The sequence below is a fragment of the Nicotiana tabacum genome, chromosome 20 (assembly GCF_000715075.1).
Source record: "Nicotiana tabacum cultivar K326 chromosome 20, ASM71507v2, whole genome shotgun sequence".
Taxonomy (NCBI): Eukaryota; Viridiplantae; Streptophyta; class Magnoliopsida; order Solanales; family Solanaceae; genus Nicotiana; species Nicotiana tabacum.
This window is the reverse complement of record NC_134099.1, coordinates 136,730,834-136,752,789: the sequence shown is the minus strand read 5'-3', so window position 1 is coordinate 136,752,789 and position 21,956 is coordinate 136,730,834. Positions and strand designations below refer to the sequence as shown.

At 36.9% G+C, this 21,956-nt stretch overlaps 1 protein-coding gene across 2 annotated transcripts in view; it reads left to right on the top strand.

Moving 5' to 3' along the window:
* The first annotated feature begins 11,091 nt into the window (after positions 1-11,091).
* Positions 11,092-21,956, top strand: part of LOC107762287 (nuclear pore complex protein NUP107) — a 47,369-nt gene continuing 36,504 nt past the window's right edge. Inside the window, exons 1-6 of one of the 2 annotated variants that reach the window (XM_075241402.1) lie at positions 11,092-11,352; positions 13,420-13,754; positions 15,038-15,107; positions 16,616-16,736; positions 17,545-17,571; positions 17,924-18,049. In XM_075241402.1, the coding sequence (XP_075097503.1) occupies positions 11,273-11,352; positions 13,420-13,754; positions 15,038-15,107; positions 16,616-16,736; positions 17,545-17,571; positions 17,924-18,049 (759 nt within the window). In that variant the 5' untranslated portion in view covers positions 11,092-11,272. Of the gene's footprint in view, positions 11,353-13,419; positions 13,755-15,037; positions 15,108-16,615; positions 16,762-17,544; positions 17,572-17,923; positions 18,050-21,956 lie in introns of both variants that reach the window. The other variant, XM_075241403.1, reaches the window with a different exon arrangement.

The window sequence follows — 21,956 nt, the reverse complement described above, 5'->3', positions numbered from 1 at the left end:
TTTTATACCCTCACATTATTTAACATTAATGCCCCACAAGCTAGGTGGTGAAAAAATTTGAACACACCTAGCTTGGATTTAAATACTCATGCTGCACTTTGATTAGTCCCTTTTGTGAGAATATCAACAAATTGATATGTTGTTGCAATGTATTTGGTAGTAACTAGTCCCTGTTGAATTTTTTTCTCTCATAATATGACAGTCGATTTTAATATGCTTGGTTCTTTCGTGATAAACTGGATTTGCAGCTATTTGTATAGATGTTTTGCTGTCACTGTAGATTAGAGCTGTCAATATGGGCTTGGCACGCTGGGCCGACCTAACCCATCCCATGATTTAATAGGGTTGGACTAAGATTTTTAGATGCCATTTAAAAACGATACTTTTAAGCCCGACCCAAGTAAGCCCGTGTCCCATGAGGCTTGACTGAGGTTGGGCTGGGCTGAGTCGGCCTGTGGGCTTAAAAACATATTTAATTAAAAGTATTTTAAAAAAATAGGGAACTAACAATAACAAGACTAGGAATATTTTTATACGAATATAAATATTTTTTGTTCTTAAAATTTTAGTTATTTCTTAATATTTAACTAATTAATATTGCATATAATTATATATTTAGATAAAAATAAAGATATTAAGACATCTTTGTTTCACAAGAAGATTCAAATGTGCTTGATGACGATGATCTGTTGGTGTTGGATATGCCATGAGCACCTTGAAAATATTTGTGAGTAGTTTGTTTTGAGTATTGACTTTTAATAAATGAAATATTGTCCTCCTTTTTTGTATTTTATTGTAATCTATTAAAACAATATCAAAATTATTAAGTTTTGCAAAAACTTTTTATCCAACAAGCATACTTTTTGACTTGTTAATATATAGGGCTGGGTTGGGCTGACCATTTTAAGACCCATTGAAATAGTGAACCGACCCGACCCGTCAAATGCCAAAGCCCACGTGGGCTGGGTTAAGCTGGGTTGCACTAGCCCGTATTGATAACTCTACTGTAGATATCAATAGGTAATTCGATCCGTGTATCAACTTCTTTTAGCAAACCATAAAACCAAATTAGCTCAGCTACTGTTGTTGCTAGACTTTTATATTCAGCTTCTGCAGAACTCCGAGATATAGTAGTTTGTTTCTTAGACTTCCAAGAGACCAAGGAGTCACCCACCTTGATTAAGGAGCTTGTGACTTATTTTCTGGTCAAAGGGCATGCAGCTCAACATGCATCATAGAATGCAGTAATTGTATTATTTTGTGTACTAGATAACAAAATCTCTTGCCCTGGCTTGTTTTAATGTATTTTAAAATCCTCAAGGCAGCCTCCATATGTGATCTATTAGGTTGTTGAAGGAATTGACTGAGTGTTTGAACTCCAAATGCTATATCTGGCCTAGTTACAATTAAATATAGAAGTTTTTCTATCAATCTCTCATAAGAAGTTTGATCAGCTAATGGGTCCTTTTTTTCTGAGAGTTTTGTCTTTCCAACACAGTCATCATACTGTTTGGAAGTTAGTTTGACACTGATATCAATAGGAGTTATTGTTGGATTGGGCCCAACTTCTGAAATTAGTTCCAAAGCATACTTTCTTTAATGCATAATGATCCCCTGATTAAATCTAGCAAACTCAATACCTAGTCAATATTTTAATTCCCCCATGTCTTTCATTTTGAAGGCGTTTTTGCAGTGAGGATTTGGTCTTCTCAATCTGTTGTAGACTGTCTCATGTAATTAACATGTCATCTACATATATCAAAATTATAGTAACTCCTTCAGTAGTTTTTCTAATGAATAATGAGTGATCAATCTGACTTTGTTTAAAGTTGAACTTCAATAAATCTTCACATTTATCTTTTTTGGCATTAATACTTAATCATGTTGTATTGTTTCTCTTCGAGGTGCTCAAATGCTATTAACAGATAAAGATTGAAGAGGAACAAGGTCCTTTAATTTCTTTGTGGTCATTATTAAACATTTGTACTAATGTGGATTTAAACTTGCTCCCTTTTTAAACGGTTGACTGCTTCCTTTTTATTTCTCACTTACTTTGAAGGAAATAGTTTGGTCGTAAACAGATACAATATAATTAGGCTACAAAAAGTGCTAATGCGAATGATGATAGGCAGAGTTCATATGCCATAAATGTTGTGGAATTAACAAATGGATCCTCAGGTGTGTGTGTTATTTTTGTGAACCATAAATTATAGTGCCAATTTGGTAAAGAAAACTATCCAAGAGAACCTTATCTCCAGGATAGGCAATTATGAGTTCGCAATCTTGGACCAGATGCGGATCCAGGATTTAAGGTTTACGGGTTCCTACCATAATTTTAAATTAATATGCAATAATAACTGGGTTTACAGTTAGATATTTATAAATACTTAGTGAATTTCTTAATATAAATACAAGGTTTACGCAAGAATTACTGAGTTCGCGGGAACCCATATTCAATGCTCTAGGTCCGCCCATGTCTTGGACTCGTTCCCTTCTTAAAGAATTTTGGTTTAACGCCTTGATTTTATTTTATTCAACTGTAAAATAAAGTTCATTTGTTTATTGTCTTTTTGGTATTTCAGAAGAGGGTAAAGAGGCAGCAAACAGTGATGTTTATGAGAATAACCCATAGTATATTACTGTTTATGCGGGCAATCTTACTCCTGAGGTAAAAAAAAAAAAGTTCGTATACTGAATATAATCTTACTTTCTATCAGTAAAAACACTAACGTTTATGGTCTTTTGGTAGAAAATCCAGAGTGCCCTTGCCCATAATTGCATGTTGATGTCCATCGCGAAATAGTTTCTTACTTTTGCAATGACTTGCTGCTAAACATTTATATTTGTTTTTGGTGACATAGCCTGATCCCCATCGCCATTTTCATGTACTTGGTGCTGGAATCATTAAGGAAGTCTGGATTCAGCCTTTCTTTTTCGGAAAAATCTTTAACATGTACAATATAAATTATTGGTCCATTGCAAAGGGAATACTTGTGCTTCCCTTTTCCTTTGTCAATTGTCACTATTATCGACGTTGTTCATCCTATCTCTCTTACTTCAGAGTCCTCCCCTATCATTCGAACATCCATTAGTGTTGTGCATTAGCCATTGCAATGGCATTATTAATTTCGTTTCTGCCCAATGACTGTAATCCCATATATAAAGTTTCGCGACTTGTCCTCCTCTAATATGTTGCATATATACTATATTTTTTTACATATTAAGTAAGACTGGAATTCAATTTATTTCAACTAATGAAAGCAAGTTATTCTGCGGCATTTGAAGCTGACTAAACAAAAGATTTTAAACATAATGCTTTTTGGAAACCATATTGAATTTTTTCTTCGTTTCTCACCATGTCGGGTATGATCCAATGAAGGGGGGAACGCTCTTAATCAGGTTTTTTTAATTTTAAATGTCGATCCAGAGACCCCTGATTAAACGTAAAGTCCTATGCATCTCATTACAAACCTTGGTGACAACGACTGAAGAAAAGAAATCAGAGTTTAGCATCGATATACTAGCTTTCTAAAAGGGAAAAGACCAGCTAAACAAGCGAATGACGCAGTGCTGATAATTGAATTTGTCCAAGTGAAAAACTATAGTTGTTAAATATTACTTTGTAAATTATCTATCCAAGTGATTAAACTGAAATACCTACTACAAAGGAAATATTGAATCGAAAATTAATAATCTATTAAAATGACATGTTAAAGCACCAAATATGTGACATAACTACATAAATTATTAAAATGGATGAAAATCATGAGATGTTAGAGTTTATTGTAACAAGACAAATAACATTAGGTGTTTTCTTTTCAATTATTTATAAAATCATTTAATAAATATGCTAGTGAGGTAACATGTACCTATTGAAATGGTTGAGATGTCCACAAATAGACTCTACCTTGTTAAAAAGAAATTACCCTATATAAAAGCAAAATTCTTGCTATGTCAGAAATAAATCAAAAATAGCTGAAGTTACATTTTTAAAAATTACACCAAATATTAAAAATATACTAAAAAGAAGAAACTAGATCCAAATTCGGGTTCCTATTAAATTATTTTTTTTGTTATTCCCGTTAAATCATAAGAAGTACATTTTGTTGACCGAGTATCTCTATTTTAGAGGAGAGAGAGACTCTAACTTCTCTCTTCAATTATTTCCACCCCCTACTCAGGACCCACTCCCCTCACCACTACGTAAACCTTCCGATCCATCGGATTCCACGGTAGCTCTAATGGATATCGAAGCTCCTTCAATGAAGGACCCCTTCAAAAAAAGTTCTGGAAGACAACCACTTGACAAGGTCAAGCGTCTACCTAACAAATTACCACAAAGTGGAGGAAACCCTGAAAGCCCCATTGGAAGATGATGATGATGATAATACGGAGGAAATCATCCTATCCCATGACCATAAATTGAGAATCTACCATCCGTGGAGTTTCTCAGTAATCATCAAGATTTTTGGGAAGAAAATTCCCTATCAGCTTCTCAAACCTAAGTTACAACAACTATGGTGCCCCAGTGAGCACCTAACAATCATTGACTTGGGCTGGGACTTCTTCATTGTGAAGTTTCAAGAAAAAACAATATGGAAAAGGCCCTACACGGAGGCCCATGGTTCGTTATGGGCCACTTTCTCTCAGTCTGAAATTGGGAGCCTAATTTTGTTCCGAAAAAGTCTAAGATCCAATCGACGGTTATATGGATCAGGCTGCCCCAGTTACCCACATAGTTCTACAATAAGAAGATTCTAGAACGAGTGAGAAGAAAAGTGGGGAAATTATTGAAGATTGATACTTGCACATTTCCCATTCTCAGAGGTAGATATGCAAGGATCTGCATTCAAGTTCCCGTAGATGACCTCTTAGAACCTCCGTCGTAATTGGAGAACACATGTAACAAGTCGAATATAAGGGGGAGGGCATACTATGTAAGGGGTGCGGAAGGATATGCCACACAACGGAGAAATGCGCAACTACATAGAAATTGGAACAAACGGGGAGGCCGGAATTATCCACGGCGGCGGAACAACAATTAAATGGAGGCAACAATTGGATTACAGTGGAGTTCCCAAGATGATCCAAAAGGAAAGCAAGAACATACAAACCACCAAAAGAAGAACTCACAGGCGAGAAGCCAGATGGACAGAAGAACAGCACTAGAACGCCCGCGGCAAGTAAGTTCGCTATCCTTAGAGACTTGGGGGGCAACGATGAGTGGGGCTGAAATCCTAATGGGTAAAAAGGCCCAGACCCAAAGAAAAGAAAATGGGACCAAGACCACATGCCTAGATGGGCCAACGGAATAGGTTTTGCAATGGGATGGTCAAAAAGACATTGACCAAACTCTAAGGCCTGCTGAAGTTAAATCAACTAACCCAAAATCTGAGCACGTGCCCAAACCCAACTCCTAACATGGGCACAGGAAGCCCACACGCCAAAATCAAACACACTCTTCTTTGAAGAACCACGTGCCCTAAGGAAAAGAGTTAACAACTAACAGTGGGTAAGTTAGACATATATGCCGCTAACCCAAAAGTAATACCTACTAACTTCTCTAAGGGCCATATTATGGGGTCCACGAATTGGGTCAAATCAATAGGCGATAGCCTCAGATTTGAGGAAGGGGAAAGAGAGCTCATCTCTTTGAGAGAGTTACCAACTACGAGCCCCCACTCGCCTCTCCCATCCCACCTTGACTCTCCTATTGACCTGACAGTTCTCAGCGCCTCTAAAAGATTTGTAATGATGGGGAAATTTTGTGCACAAAATCCAACTAAGGCAATTGAAGCCTTAAGAACTAATACAAAAATGCCTTCTATGATTCAATACTCTTCCACATCACTCCACTCAGATGGAAAACAGTCAGAACCAGAACAACATGCAAACTACCCCTCAGACCATGAACCCGAAGGAGGAACCAATGCTTTTAATGGTGACCACAACCCCACTGCCACCAGACCGCATCCCCACCTCTTGGATGGAAATGGTATTGCAGGGAGCGGCCTTCCTATTGAACCTCTCAATAGGGTAACTACCAATTACTGTAGTAATCCAGAACCCACACTTCCTAGCCAAGGTGGCCACTACATGCCTCAACCATGCAATGTTGAACTATGGGCACCAACTGTGGCTGGTAACATTGGTACAAGCTCAGGTAGTACTCAGCCAACAAACAATGACACCAAATCAGCTGAGCACCATACAGGGAAACCCAGATGGCAGGATCAGAAAAGGTCCATGAGCACCTACAAGCCTCGAACACAGAGCCGAAGGCACTGATTGCAAAGTTGGGAGTACCCAAAACAAACGCAATTCTCCTACAAAAGGAGAAGTTAATAGAGTTCAGAGGGCCTGGGAGAGAAATGCTCATCACACTATGCCCAAGGAGCATGAAAATGTGCAAGGTAAGCCTAAGGTTAGCCTCAAATCTAAACTCAGGAGACTCAGTTGTAAGGCTAAACCCAATTCTAACTCAAGAGGGCAGACAGGCCAGCCATGTACAAGTGAACCTGGAGGCCAACCCTATGAAAGGGAAGGCCAAATGCCTGAAAAAGGAAGTTCTCGTCACAAACCACGTTTTTAATGAATTTTATTATCTGGAATGCTAGGGGGCAACAATAGTAAGTTTAGGAGGCACTATGCTGAGATGATCAAAATGCACAAGCCAGCTATGCTAGTCCTCCTACTAATATGACTGAACATAAAAACCTGATCCAGGAGCTGGGTTTCTCTAGGCAAATCCAAAGCCAACTATTGGCATGCCTGCGGGCATTGTCAACATGTGGAAAGATGATCTACTCAAAATTAATGAAGTTTCCACCACATCCCAGGGCATTAATGTCATGGTCAATATAATCCCATCCTCCAATTCCTGGCTTTTCACTGATGTTTATGCTAGTAACACTTATGCTCTTAGAAGGAATCTCTGGCGGTAGCTCAGAACTATGCATGATAACTATCAGGGGAGTTGGCTAGTAGGGGAACTTCAATGTCCTGAGAGCTAGAGACAAATATGTGGGGAACTGCATCTCTGCTCCAAGGGCTAATCTTTTCTAGCAATGCATCAATTAGTATAAGTTGATTAACCTTGGCTTTAAAGGTAGAAAATTCACCTGTACTAACATGAGATATAGGAATAAGAGTTAGTTAATCTTAAAAAGTCTAGACAGGTATTTTGCTAATGAGGAATGGATTTAAGAATCCCCCTCAAGTACAATTTGTCACCTTCCTAGAACCCACTCTGATCACTGCCCTATGCTTATTAAGTTTTGGTGTAGGCCTAGCAACCCCACTAAGCCCTTTAGATTTAACCCCATGTGGTGCAGTCACCCCTCTCTCACTAATGTGATACATCAAGTCTATGAGGGAAACTGTAGCCTCCTAGAGGGAACTACCAAATTCCAACACCAAGTTACCTCTTGGAACATGAAAGTATTTGGTAACATCTTTCACAAGAAAATGCATCTGCTCTCTAGGCTAGGAGGTATCCAGAGATCCAATGCCTACCCCTTCAGCTTTTGCCTCCGACAATTAAAAGGTCATCTCCAGGAAGACTATTCAGTCATTCTGAGAAGTGAAGAGGAATTCTGGAAAACTAAGTCTAGGATTAACTGGCTTATGGAGGGGGATGCCAACACTAAATTCTTCCATACCTCCACTCTCAACAAGAGACGAAGGAATAGGATTCTTGGCCTCCAAAATGAGGCAGGGGAATGGGTAGATGACCATAAAGGAATTGAAGACACATTTTTCAATTCTACTCATCTATGTTCACCACTGATCACCAATCCTCCACCAAGGGTAAAGATACTACCACTCACGTCTCTCACACCCTTTCCCATAGAGATCAGAACATACCTAGTGCCCCTCCGAGGAATGGTGAGATAAAGACTGCTTTATTCTCATTCAAACCCTACAAAGCCCCTGGGCCTGGTGTCCTACACCCAATATTCTACCAAAAGTACTGGAATGTTCTTGAGGGAAAAGTAACCAACTTTTGTAAGCAGGTATTCCACAAACTTGAAATGAACCATGCGGTCAACACCAATCATATGTGCCTGATCCCTAAATGTGCCAATGCAATTGTGCTGAAAAAATTTAGACTCATTGACCTTTGCAATACAATGTATAAATTGATTACTAAAATCATTGTTAACAAAATAAAACCTATGCCGCCCTCTATTATAGGACCTAACAAAGCCATTTTCCTATCAAACAGGAGGGCCTGTGACAATGCCATTACTGTGCAATAATACATTAGTCACTTTAAGAAAATGAAAGGTATGAATGCCAACATGATCCTAAAGATTGACCTGGAAAAGGCCTTTGATAGGTTAGAATGACCCTTCATCAAAGATACATAGCTTTCTTTTGGTTTCCCTAGCAGCACCACTAAGCTGATTATGTCCTGTACCTCCGCCTATTCTATCTCAGTACTTGTCAATGAGAGTAGGACTGAATATTTCAAACATAGTAGGGGCATCACACATGGGGATCCTATATCTCCCTACATCTTCATAATCTGTATGGAGAGACTCTCTAGAAGCATTGATGCAAAAGTGCAAAATGGGAAATGGTTTCCCATAAAAGTCAGCCAAATAGGGCCAAAAATCTCCCACCTCTTCTTTGCAGATGACCTTACCCTACTTGCTAGAGCAAACACCAAGAATTGTAATACCATCATAAAAAATCTCCAAGAGTTTAGCTGTGGCCAAAAGGTTAATAACTTTAAATCCAAGGTTATTTTCTCCACGAATTATAACCAAGAGGAAGTAGATAGACTAGCCAGTATTTTGACAATTAAGCCCACCCTATCTTTTGGCAAGTACCTGAGTTTTCCCATCTTCCACAAAAGACCCGCCAATAGAGACTATCACTTTATAATTGATAGCATGCAGAATAAGTTGGCAGGCTGAAAAACCTAGTTCCTGAATATGGCTGGGAGAACCATACAGCTAAATACTCCCTTGGGTGCATCCCTAGCTATGTTATGCAATGCATAAAGCTCCAACCCAGGTATGCAACCAAATTGACAGAATTCAGAGGAATTTTATATAGGGTACCACTGTAGCTAAAAGGAAAATGCACCTAGTTGTGTGGAAACTATGACAAAACCTAAGGAAGAAGGGGGTTGGGTATGCAGACAACTGAAGACAGAAACACCGCCACCCACACTGGCCTGGCCTGGAGAATGTACAACAATATAAATGCCATGTGGGCCAGGATGCTATTCCACAAGCACTTTACTAGCAAAAACCCTTCAAGGCATATTCACTTAGGACTTGGCAAAATATAAAAAATGGCTGGCAAGTCTGTAGTAAGTCCACTAGGTAGGTAGTACATAAGGGGAATAGAATCAATTTTTACGGTGACAGATGGATCCCTGGCATAGAGTCCCTTAAAAGCCTTATCAGTGGCTCCCTCAACCAGGGGGAAGAGAGTTTGAAAGTAGACACTTTCTACAATGAGGGTCACTAGAACATCACTAATATCTCCCTTGACCTTCCCAAGGATGTTGTGTCTACTATAAAGTCTATCCTTGTTAACCCCAACTCTGCCAATCTGGATAAAATGGTTTGGAACCTGACTGATATTGGCCTCTTCTCAACCAAAACAACCTGTACCCTTATTGGAAGGCTAAACCATTATCAGGCCCACAATCCTGGTAAAGATTTCAACTGGGCATGGGGCCAAAAGCTACCCAATAAGATTAAATATTTCCTTTGATTAGTAACTCATGCCATGCTACCTACAACTCACGGGGTATGAACCTAAACCCCATGTGCTTCTTATGTGACAAGGAGGAAGAAACCATAGAATACATGCTCTTCAAGTGTGAAAATGCTACCCAATGCTGGTAGAAGCTAGCTAAGCAAAGCCTTTCCAACCTTAGTATCCCAAACGTTGTCACCAGCCAAGCTAACTGGGTGTACGCCTTTAACAAGGCTAAACACAAACCTTTCAATGGCTTTCTTAAGTGGGGCCACCTAATCCCTTTCTACCTTTGGCAAATTTGGTTAACTAGGAACATCGATAGCTTCAATCATAGCAAGGATCATGTTCCTTTCAAAGTGGCCATTAATAAGGCTGCAGAATTCGTGTACATAGCAATAGGAGGAAAAGACACCAGATATAGTACTGTTATCTCTGTTAAATAACACCCCCCAGATAGGGGTTGTTACAAGCTAAACACTAATGATGCTTACATCAAAAATATAAAAAAGGAAGAATAGGAGGAGTAATTAGAAATAGCAATGGGGATTGAGTAACAGGGTACATGGGGAAAGTCAAATATACAAATACCCTCAATTATGAGCTGGCAGCTTTTTTGCAGGGCCTGAAAATGGCATTATCAAATAATCTAATGCCCTTGGAGGCAACTACGGACTTGACAGAAGTAATACAATGCATAAACAAAAGTCATCTAATATATGATTCCTTGATTTGTGAATGCAGGTCTCTCCTAGAAACGCTGGGCCATCCACCAGTAAACCACATATTTAGAGATGCAAATAAAGTGACAGACAAGTTGACAACAAAAACAGGGAAGCAGCTGGGTGAAGGAATCAACTTTTTGGTAGTTCCTACGATGTTTGTCAATGAATCACTATGGACAGACACCCTAGGAACTAATTTTGAAAGAAGTAGTAACAATTGTAATATTGTAAGAGCCCGTTTGAATGAGCTTGTTTTAAGTGACTTTTAAGCCAAAAGCCATAAGTTAGGAATTTTAACTTTTGGCTTATTTTGTCATTTTAGCTTAAAAATAAATGCTTAAAAATACTTTTTTACTTTATTCAAATACTACAAAATTGCTTAAAAGCTATTTTGGCTTAAAAACACTTAAAATAAGCCAATCCGAACGGGCTCTAAATATAACTTTGGACTACTCACTTTTTGGTACAATGGACCTAACTCCTCAACAGCCCAATGTAAGAATAATTTTAAACTAATATTATAATATAAGATCCTCTTGACCAAGAAAAAAAACAAGTACACTTTGTTAAATACACGACAAGGATCAAAAGTAACTTTTGACAAGCTTAAAAGACTAAAATAGCTCAAGAGTATATTTCAGTGACTAATTTAGACCTACTTCAAACATGAGAGACCTTTTTGTCATTTTATCCAACCTATTACACGGAGTACTACTTGCAGTGTCGCGCAGACATTAGAGCTTTCTTAAAACCCTTCCCGCTCTTAAACCTGCAGGGCTTTAGCTTTTCTCGTTTCTGTCCCGTCAAATCTTTTGGGTATTCTGAAGATGGAGATTGACGAGGGCCCATCTCCCAGCTATTTTGACCCTGAAAATCTCAGTACAAGAGAGCGTTTTCGTCGATACGGGTATCTCTTTCTGCAAATTTCAATTTTGCCATTTCGAACTTTTACCAATAAGTTTGTCTTTTTCTTTTCTTTTGCGTCTATATAGATTGTAATTGATACAAACTAGTTGAAATTAAAGTTTAGTTTTTTTTGTTACACTTGCACTAGCTTCCATCTTTGCTTAGGTTACAGAGGCTCACCCCTCACAAGTGTGAGATTTAGAAAACCTTTAGGGTTTGAAAACCCTTATATATTTTTAGTATTGGAATAAAATGAGTTCCAATTGAGCGGACCGGATACAAATGAAGTGGGAGGAGAACCATGAGGTATCAGGTTCAAATTTTAGCATGACAAGAAACACTAGATGATTTCTTCCCATATAGCAAAGTTTTGTGGATAGAGTTACCCAATACCTATGTTGGTCGGAGGCAGCAGATACCCGGGGGATAGTCGAGGCACATGCAAGTTGACTCGGACACTACCGTCATAAAAAAATGTAGATGATTGGTTTAATTGTCCTTAACTAGTTTGGGATTGAGGTATAGTTGATTGATTGATGACTGTCAATTGATGTATACTTAGCTTCTGCAACAGCTATTAGTGCATTATACTAAAGGGCAACACAATGCCCTAAGCTTCCGCTATGCGCGGGGTCCAGGGAAGGACCGAGCCACAAAAGTCTATTAGTGCATTGTACTGAAGTAGGAAATTTTGAACCTCTGGGGACCTGGGTGTTTTTCCTATTATGGGGTTCAAGTCATTCTAGTAGTTCTGATATTCAACTCATAATTACCACATTACTTCAGTTTTAAGAACCTTTACATAGGTAGCAATTTAACACCCTTGGTTGTGCTTACCAGGTATGGAATTGGATTTGACCAAAAAAGAAAAAGAAGAGATGTTCAGCTCGTAATATCTTTTGTGGGAAAGCTCACAGTTAATTTTAGGAAAAGAGAGTGGGCATGGTAGAGAGACACAGTTGTTGGTCGAGCCAGATTTAAAATCTTTACTTGGTCGATGTGAAGTACCACTACATTCACTATTCCTGTGTGGCAATGAGTGCAGAATTAGTAGAAATATATATTTTTTAAATTTTAATTATATGTGCTCCCCTTGTCTCTACCTTCACAAGGTAGGAGTAAGGTCGGCGTACACACTATGCTCCACAAACCCCACTTGGTGGGATTATACGGAGTTTGTTGTTGTTGTTGTTGTGCTCCCCTTGACCACTACTGCAGGACAATGAGTACAGACTTGGGAGAATTATCATCATGTATGTACATATTCATATATATTATATTTTTGATGAAGTGAGTTGTTTCTTTACTGGCATCAAATAGATGCAAAGTATACAAAAGAGGTATTGTTAGCTCCATGTATGTTATATATCATGTATACAAACACAGTCCTATTACTGAAGCCTAGGTTTGGCACTTATTCTTGGTTCTGTATTTATTCACCTTACCAAATTCTTGCTGTAGCATTCAAGTTTTCTGTCTCTCCATAACTTAGAAGCAATGGCCAGAGATCAAATTGAATATCGTGTTGCACCCGTTTAGTCCTTTGGGTCAATTTCCCTCAGTACACCTTTAACAGAAGAGACAGTGGACACATAAGTGAAACAAATCCGTGGCAAGAGACATTTGGATGTACCAATTGAGCATGCCAGTAAGGGACAGCAAATTGGCAGACGGTGTTCACCTGTTAATATTGCGAACATGCAAAAAACTCAGAACAGCCTGACTATTGTCTTCAAAATTCTTTGGAGATAGTTGTAACCCCCCCCCCCCCCAACACACACACACACACAACCAAAAAAAAAAAAATTAAAAAGACAAAGTCTAATACTATTGGATACTCCTATTATCTTTATAAGAGCATGTGCATTTCTGTATAGTGGTATTTTTCTGAAAGTATTTAGAGTATGGTAGTTGAAGGTGCCTTTGCTTATATGTTCTGTATTAACTATATGCTGTTTCACAGTATCGACAATGATTTTTATGGGCTTGGCATCTATTTTAGTTTTTGTGTGTGTATTTAAAATTTCTGTAAATCCACACGCCACTGAAGCATCAGTACCATGCACAGGAAAAGGAGTTCAGGTTCAAGCCTATCTCCTCATCGGGAAAGATCTACTGCTAGGGTCACTGAGGTTAGATCGAATGGAGCACTTTTTATGGAGAACATCAAACAAGAAGTTGAAAGTATTGATGCTGATGTAACACCTTCTCGAATACAAACTGCCTTTAAGAGTAGACCATCTCTTGATAGCCATGGGATATTAGAGACAGATACTGATGATTTGATTCGTCAAGGTGGAAGTATTTCCCTTAGAACTTGCAAGGAGGAGCATGATGCATCACCGGACAGTGGAGACTCAACATTTTCTTTATTTGCATCTCTACTGGATTCAGCTCTTCAAGGTGCTTACTAGTAAAATTGTGTTGACCTAATATAACCTTATTTACAGCAGTGCAAGGTGGCATTCTTTGATCAACAGAAAGTGCTTGGGTGATGATTTTGGATTGTTGTTGTTATGTAGCTTACATTTTGAAATTACCCTAGGGCTCCAACACTAATTATCCATTTACACTTCTTACATTTGATGATATTTGCGAGATGGGTTTAGAGAAATGGGATTGCTTGGTGCAATTGATGTCTTGGATTCCACTTCCCCCATTATGTCTTGAATTTTGATGTTTAGAGAAAAAAAACTGTGATTCTAATTTTTACTTTACCTTACCCAAATAAAACTGTGATTCTAATTTTTTGGGATTGAGGTGTAGTGGATTGATTAATTGATTTTTTTAGGAATAAAAAGAATCATGAATATCTGTATGCAGATCGAGAAGTGGAGAGGCATGAGATATATTTGTAAGCTCTGTATGGTTATATTGTGTAACTAACTTGTGTTCATGGGGTTTTGTTTGGTATTTTCTGCATGCTTATCACTATTATTCATAGACTAAAAGAACTAGTGTAATGATTTTCTTACTGTGTGGTTATGATTTCTTTTCTGGTTAAATCTTGTATCCAAGTTGTCTACATTTCTAGTAACTTACACTGATCTGATGTTAAAGTTGAGATGTCAAGATCATTAATCTTTATGTTGATTGGTACTTGAATTATTCACAATCTTTGGATTTTTTCCCTATATTTATAAGGATGGCATCCAATGCTTTCTGTAGAAGCTGGATTCAATAGGAAACTGAGAGAGAGCTAGACAGGACAGTCATGGAATTAAATTTTTGTTGAGACATAATAATCTTCTCTCTTTTGCATGGGTTCGTGCATGTGAAATAGAGAAAACTTTGAATTTTGCTCCTTTTGATTTTAAAACAAACTTCAATATTTTTGGTTCTCTCACTCTTTTACAGATAGGAAATGTTGGGTTGTATATATGGCCTGCATTGGGCTTTGGAGAACTTTTTTTACCCACCCCACCCCATCAGGAGGATCAATAGTGTTCCCACTTACCCTCTAACGTGGCTCGAACCCTCAACCTACTGGTTGATGGCGGAGGTGCTCAACCACTATAGCAAGCCTCACTTGTCAGCTTTGGAAGATCTGAACTTTAGAGATTTGGACATTATGCAGTGTAGATTAATTTACCAGTTTTCAGAAGAAAGTTCTCTTAGTATGCCATGAATGAGGGAAAATAATGTAAAGATTGATATCTAACAGTTTCTGTTTATATGTGCTGTAGGGTTAATTTCTATCCCTGACTTGATATTACATTTTGAGAATTGTTGCCGTGATGTCTCAGAATCAATTAGGTATGTATGCTGCTCCTCTTTGTCAGCTCACTAGCCTTAGCTTAGAATTCTCTTTATTGGAGCTGACCTCTATCTTTTATTACATCTACATCTTCTTGATGCCATTAATGAAATCTACTTCATAAAAAAAGTATTTCTGTTGCTCTGTATCATATGTGCATTTTATCCCAACTTGAATGTCTCTATTTGACTGTTTATGGCTATTAATACGAGAGCTGACAATGTGTTTTTTACTGTTAACCGGGAAAAATATGAGTGCCACAAGTTACATTTTGATTCTATAGTAATAAGAAGTAGATGAGTGTTTTACTGATAATAAAAGAAAAATAGAAGGAAAGACATGAATTGTTGGTTGCTGGAAATGTGCTGCACTGGATTTTAGTTGAAATAAGCTAAAACGAAAGGTGGACATTCAATTCATCTGTAATCTATGAAGAGTATGCTAGTTTAAATGATGTCTTTGTTAGCTTTTGTAGTTATTGTGAGTGCACCTTTTTTGCTCCAAAAATTCTCGAGTATCTTCAATTACATGCTTGAGTTCTTTGAAGTGATTGACAATCTCAAATTCCTGCCTCAGAAGTATTTTGCATCCTTTTAAACTTCAGCGAAAGCTGGATAAACTTCTGTCAAAGTTACTCCAGATCAACAAACTAGGATCTCGAAGTTGGGTTGACATTCACAAGGTGACACTAAGAGAGTCCACCAAGCCTTAGACTAGTTTTGCCATTTTGGTCCAAAGAGCTCTTTGTCAGTCAACCTTATTTTCTTCTTTGCCACATGCTCCCCCCTTTTTGCGGTCATTTAAATCTGTTGTGATTTGGAGTCTCATTATTACTCTTTAAAAGTGATTTTCCAGCTCTTGTGCTCCTCCTGTAGTTTAAAATAAAAGAAAAAGGAAATATCTTGGTTAAACGTGTAGATACTCCGGATTTGCTTGTTCCTATATGTGTATCCGGCCAATTGGATTGTGGAAGTCTTCTGAATTAGCACATTAGTCTTCCAAGTTTTATTTGACTGTAGTAAGTCTTTCATATTTCAGTGTATCAATCTGACTTTTCCAACAAGCCAGGGTAATAAAAATATGTGCTCTGACTAGTAGCAGAGAAACTGCTCTCCTTAGTAAATATCTTACAAAGACCTCAAATAACAGTAAGTCCTTTTCAAGTTTTCCCTTTTGCTGCCTTTCTACTTTATTGTTTAACCATTATACAGTTTCACCTGCAACTACCACTGTGAAGAGCTCTTATATTATTTGACTGATTTTCCACCTAAAGGTAAATAATCTTTAGTTTTCTTCAATCTGTTTTCATTATAAAAAAGAGAATTTTTAGTGGTTGTAATGACTAAAATAGTAAAACAACAGAAACTAAGATGCCAAATTTGTGAAAAATATGGTGTTTGCCAACATCCTCCAATGCTATTGTGAACTTTGTAGTGTAGTCCCAGATTGAGGATGTATCTAGTGTTTTTCATGTGAGACTGCAATGTCTTGTGCTCTTTTCCTGTAGGTATGGTTCTAATGAAATGCACAGAGTTATGGAGGACAAATTGATGAGACAGAAGGCACGGATTTTGCTTGACGAGGCAGCTTCATGGTCTCTCTTGTGGCATCTTTATGGAAAAGGAAATAAGTCGTCAACCTTTTAATTCCTATGTTCTTAAGTTATCACTAGAAAGTCTTGCCACTTCTTACTTTGGTAGTGATAAAATTGTGTATGTCTTTGGGCATAGTTGTTACTCCATCTGTCTTAATTCATATGGTTCGAATTAACTTTTTGATTTTTAACTTTTCGGTTATGATATTTCTTTTTAATTTTTCAATCATCATGAAAATCTATTCATTTATTGTAGATAATATTCTCAATGTAGTTTTTGAAATGTCTAAGATTCAATTTGGAAATGTTGTACTTGGTTAAAAAAAAAGATGCAATTTGGAAATATGATCTAATGGACATTATTTTCAACTTAAAACTTGATAATTTTGATGACAACTCAAATTTTCATATTAAAGGAATGGAGGGGATACTTTTCTTTCATCTACGTCGTTATAAAAATAATAACGTGTGTGCACAATTGACCCTTGGAGATAGCCTTTTGGTGTAGTATTAGAATTCATGTCCTGTAACGGTTGAATAATGTAGATCTTTCATTTCCTTGTATGTTGACAAAAGGAGTTTCATGTTCTTTCTAAATATACTCTGCATTTGGCTCTTGAAAAAGAGGTTGTGGACACGAGTTTTAAATGTGTAGTAAATCTTTGATTTTCTTGTGGGAAGCAGTTCACTAATGTCATTATTAGCTGGATCTCTTTTGTTGTGTTTCAGCAATTTTACTGCATAAAGTTTTCGTAATGAACAGAAAATAGTTTCCTGCTCAAGTTCATTTGCTAGATGTTTATTGTTATTTAAATTGAACGTTTCATCCTCTTGCAGGAAATGAAGAACTTCCTGAAGACCTTATCCTGGTGATGCATCTTTAGTTGTCAACAGAGTAGTATTGTTGCTGTTAATGTGTTTAGTTTCTTTTTTTTTGATGAAGTAAGATAATATCATTGAAAGGGCATCAGGAAGATGCCAAATTACAAGAACAGAACTTATGTTAGCTCCCCTACAAAAGACAAAAAACATTGTAAGCTCGAGTACAAGAGTGCCTATGCTAGAACCAGGGAGCTAACAAAATCCAAAAAGTGTCAACCCTATTAACAGGGAAAAGAAAGTTCCAACTGAACAAACTAACTAAACATCTAGCTTTTAAGGAATGTGTTGTTTAGTTTCTTTTATGTTTAATTTTTGCTTATCATACTATGTTCTTTGCAGTTGCCAACTACTTCACACTTAGAAGCTTGCCAATTTGTTGTGAAGAATCATACTGCACAACTATGCCTCCGAATTGTTCAGTGGCTTGAAGGATTAGCCTCCAAAGCCCTTGATTTGGATAGAAAGGTAATGAATTAGTATATGATAATTTATTTCTTGCAGTTTTCTTATTTTTGGTGGTTTTCCCTATCTGTTCATTCTTATTCCTTAAAATCAATCAAGCATATAATTTAACAGGGATGTAAATAAATCCTTTTGCAGTTTTACATGTCTGAGTTGATTATAAATATTTATGACATTGTTTCGTGCATCTCATACTGCTCCATGGACAGTTGAATGTGGATGATTGAGGTGAAACTTGATGCTTAATGTGATGAAATGGTGTCACAGATATATCCAAAAAAAGGGGAAAAATAGTTTCACAGTTTTATCTGATGTCCCTGAAGGGGCAAATGGTAGCACCGTCACGTTATAGCAGAACAATCTCAGTTTATGCCATTAAACCAATTATTGCGATTTTTGGTTAATCATGTTTCCTGGTTTGTTCTTATAATTAAGGTGTAACGTTCCAGAATATAGTACCACTACTGTTTAGTGTTTGCGAAATCTTTTTTGGAGCTTATTCCATTTTTTGAAATATGTCTCCGCAAGCTTTAAAATGCACATTACACTTTATATGTACATTAGAGAACTGCACACATTTGGCAGATCCCTAGAAACCTAATTGGTTCTAGGTGTTGAACTTTATTTGTAAATGCGGAAGCACTCTAACTGATTTTGTGAAGAAAATGGACCTTGGACCTAATTTAATCTCGAAAATTTGCTCATGAAGTGAGGATCGTCCAAGACCATATCTAGGACTCATGCACATGATTGTCTAATGTTGCACTATACACCCCCTGCACATCCATTGTTGAATATCTGAGCATGGAATAATATAATACTGGGGCCCGACATTGCATAACCAAAGATTAGACTAGTCTTGTCTTAACCATATTAGGAAGATGGACCTGGTACCTAAATCAATCCCAAAATTAGCTCATATGGTGAGGAGATCACGTTGTCTAAGATCATATAGGGCGATGATGGCTTATATACTTGACCAATGTAGGACTCAACAGGCTAACATAAGTTTCATCTTCCTTTATTTTCTGAACTTTGTGCGATTTTATCTATTAAAGATTTTTTTTGGTTTGAACTTCGTCTGGGATGTATAAATCAATCAATCAGCTAAATTCAATTTCGAATTAGCTGGCTATATTAGGGCCCATTTGGCCATAAAATAAATTTCACTTTTTTCGGAAAATTTTCACTTTTTCTGGAATCAGTATTTGGCCATGAAATTTTCAAAATTTACTATTGAATTTCGAAATTTTTCTGGAAATTTGAAAAACTCCAAAAACCTGTTTTTCAAAATTCACTTCAAATCACTCACAAAAATTCAAAAATAACTGCAAATTGTATTCATGTTCAAACACAACTCTAATTTTCAAATACTATTTTCGCTTGATTTCTTTTTTTATATCATTTTTTCCGGAATTTCACAATTCTTATATCCAAACGCCTGCGTTTAGTATTGAAAAACTGTCCATGAGGGAGACGAGAGTTTCCAAAATGCTTTTTTCAGCTAATGTTTTTTTTAAATTTTTTGGTAGTAAAGACGCACAAAATTCTCAAAAACCTAGCAAGAATCTATATTGTTATATTAAAAGCACGAAGGCTCTTAGTGAAATATCATTCGCCTTTTTTACATTAGACATAATTGTAGTTTCAGTTACTTTCTTAATATTTAGGACATTTAATTCACCTAAAATTTTGATTATTAAATATTTCCTTATTGAATAAGTAAAAGTCCTAATATTTAGACTTTAGCCATCACAGACATGTAAGATATTAATTAAATCAGAACTAACGTGAGTATTTTACCATCCAAAGCAAAGTTAACTTCCATGTTAGAATCATCCCTCGATAAATTTAAAAGAAAACAAGAGAAAGACTTTGAGTAATGCTGTTATTTAAAAAATGTGAATGAACTAATATTCGTATTCTAAATTCAATTATGAATTTACCACTTTTAATATTCTGGAATGTTTTGTCATTCTATTTAATTAAAAAAGAACTTCCTACCCTTCAAAAGTATATTTCATATTAGACAAAATAATGATTTAGTTATTTTTGTAACATTTAGGACTTTAAATTCGACTAAAATTAATATTAGGATTTTAGAATTAAATATTAGAAAGATAATCAGTTGGATAACTCAAAGAATCACCTAAAATTAATTACTGCCAAAAGTGTTCCCTGAACTCAAGTAGTGTGTCACTAAAATGTTATCAACGAATAACTTTTAAGTAGTTAACTATAATTCTATTTTATAACTCAAAAAATCTTAAAATATGTATGTAGATAAAATAAATATTTAAACAATATTGTAATGATTTCAATGAATACACGTTAAATCTTTTTGAGATTTTTTTTTTGGATGAAGTAAGATGTTATATTAATAAAAGCATCAAGAAGATTCATAGTTGCAAAAGTTGAGGTGCAAAAATGAAAGAAAAACTAGTCCCTTTACAGTATGTCAATCTAAGACAAGGGTGCTAACAAAGTCCAAAAGATGAGCAGAACTAATTACATTAGCTAACTTAGTCCAACAAAAAAGATTGAGTAGGCATATAGCTTTGAGAGAGTGATTTGGAGTTGAGATCCCATCAAAGCATCTACTATTCCTCTCATTCCACAAACACCAAAAAATAACTGCAAGGATCATCAACCAGATCTTCTTGATGGTCTTATCAACTCTCCATTGACTCCAGCTCAAGTGTGCCTGTTTTATGTTTTGCGGCATAACCCATTTGAGGCCAAAAATACAGTAAAACATGTTCCAAAGATCAGTGGCCACTGGGCAATACAAAAACAGATGGCTGACTGTTTCCACGTTCTCCCTGCACATATAACATCTATTGACCAACTGAAGGTCTCTCCTGTTGAGATTATCTTGTGTCAAGCAAGCTTCATGGAGAACAATCCAGTCAAAGCAAATTACTTTAATAGGCAACTTAGTTTTCCATATTAATTTCCATGGCCATGCATCAATCACTTGGTTTTGAGAACATAGTTGCCTGTAACATTCTTTCACTAAGAAAGTGCCCTTACTCCCCAAACAAATGGTGTCTGGTGTACTTGCATTCATGTTGAACCTTTCCACTATGGCAAGCAATTCTATCAAGTTGTCCACTTCCCAATCTTGCACTGCTCTTCCGAGATGAACATCCCAATTATTGCCACTTCAGTCCTGAGCTATGGAGGAGTTTTTGTCCAATGCAATCTGGAACATGCTAGGGTATTTATCCATGAGTGTAATGTTGTTGAGCCATTTGTCTTTCCAGAATCTGATATGTGCTCCATTGCCTGCTTTGAAGTAGGATTCCTAGAAAATTCATTCCCCAATTTCCTGATGTACTTCAAAGGGCCCACTCCATAAGGTGAATTAGAGACTTTGGTGCTCCAGTTGTCTTTTTTCCCATGCTTTGCAATAATCACCTCCTTCCAGAGGCTTGATTCCCCTGTGCCATATCTTCAAAGCCATTTCATTAGTAAACACTTGTTGTGGACCTCTAGAGATCTCTGATACCCAATCCTCCCTGGTGCTTTGGTTGTATGACTTTATCCCACTAAATGAGATGAAACCTGTAGTGCTGCTGTTCCCTTCCCATAGAAAGTCCCTCCCAATTTTATCTAATTGCTTTAACACCTTTTTAAGGGTAGGAAACAATGACATGTAATAAGTTGGGATGCTGTCAAGTACACTATTGATAAGAGTTAGTCTTCCTCCCATGGAGAGGTATTGCAATTGCCATGATGCTAATCTCTTTTCAAACTTTTCAATAATCCCACTCCATATCTCACAGCTTTTGAATTTGACAACTAGTGGAAGGCCCAAGTATGTGGTAGGCAAGTAGCCAATACTGCAACCCATGATACCTGCTAATTCCTCAATGTTAGATACATGGTTGACTGGATAAATGATACT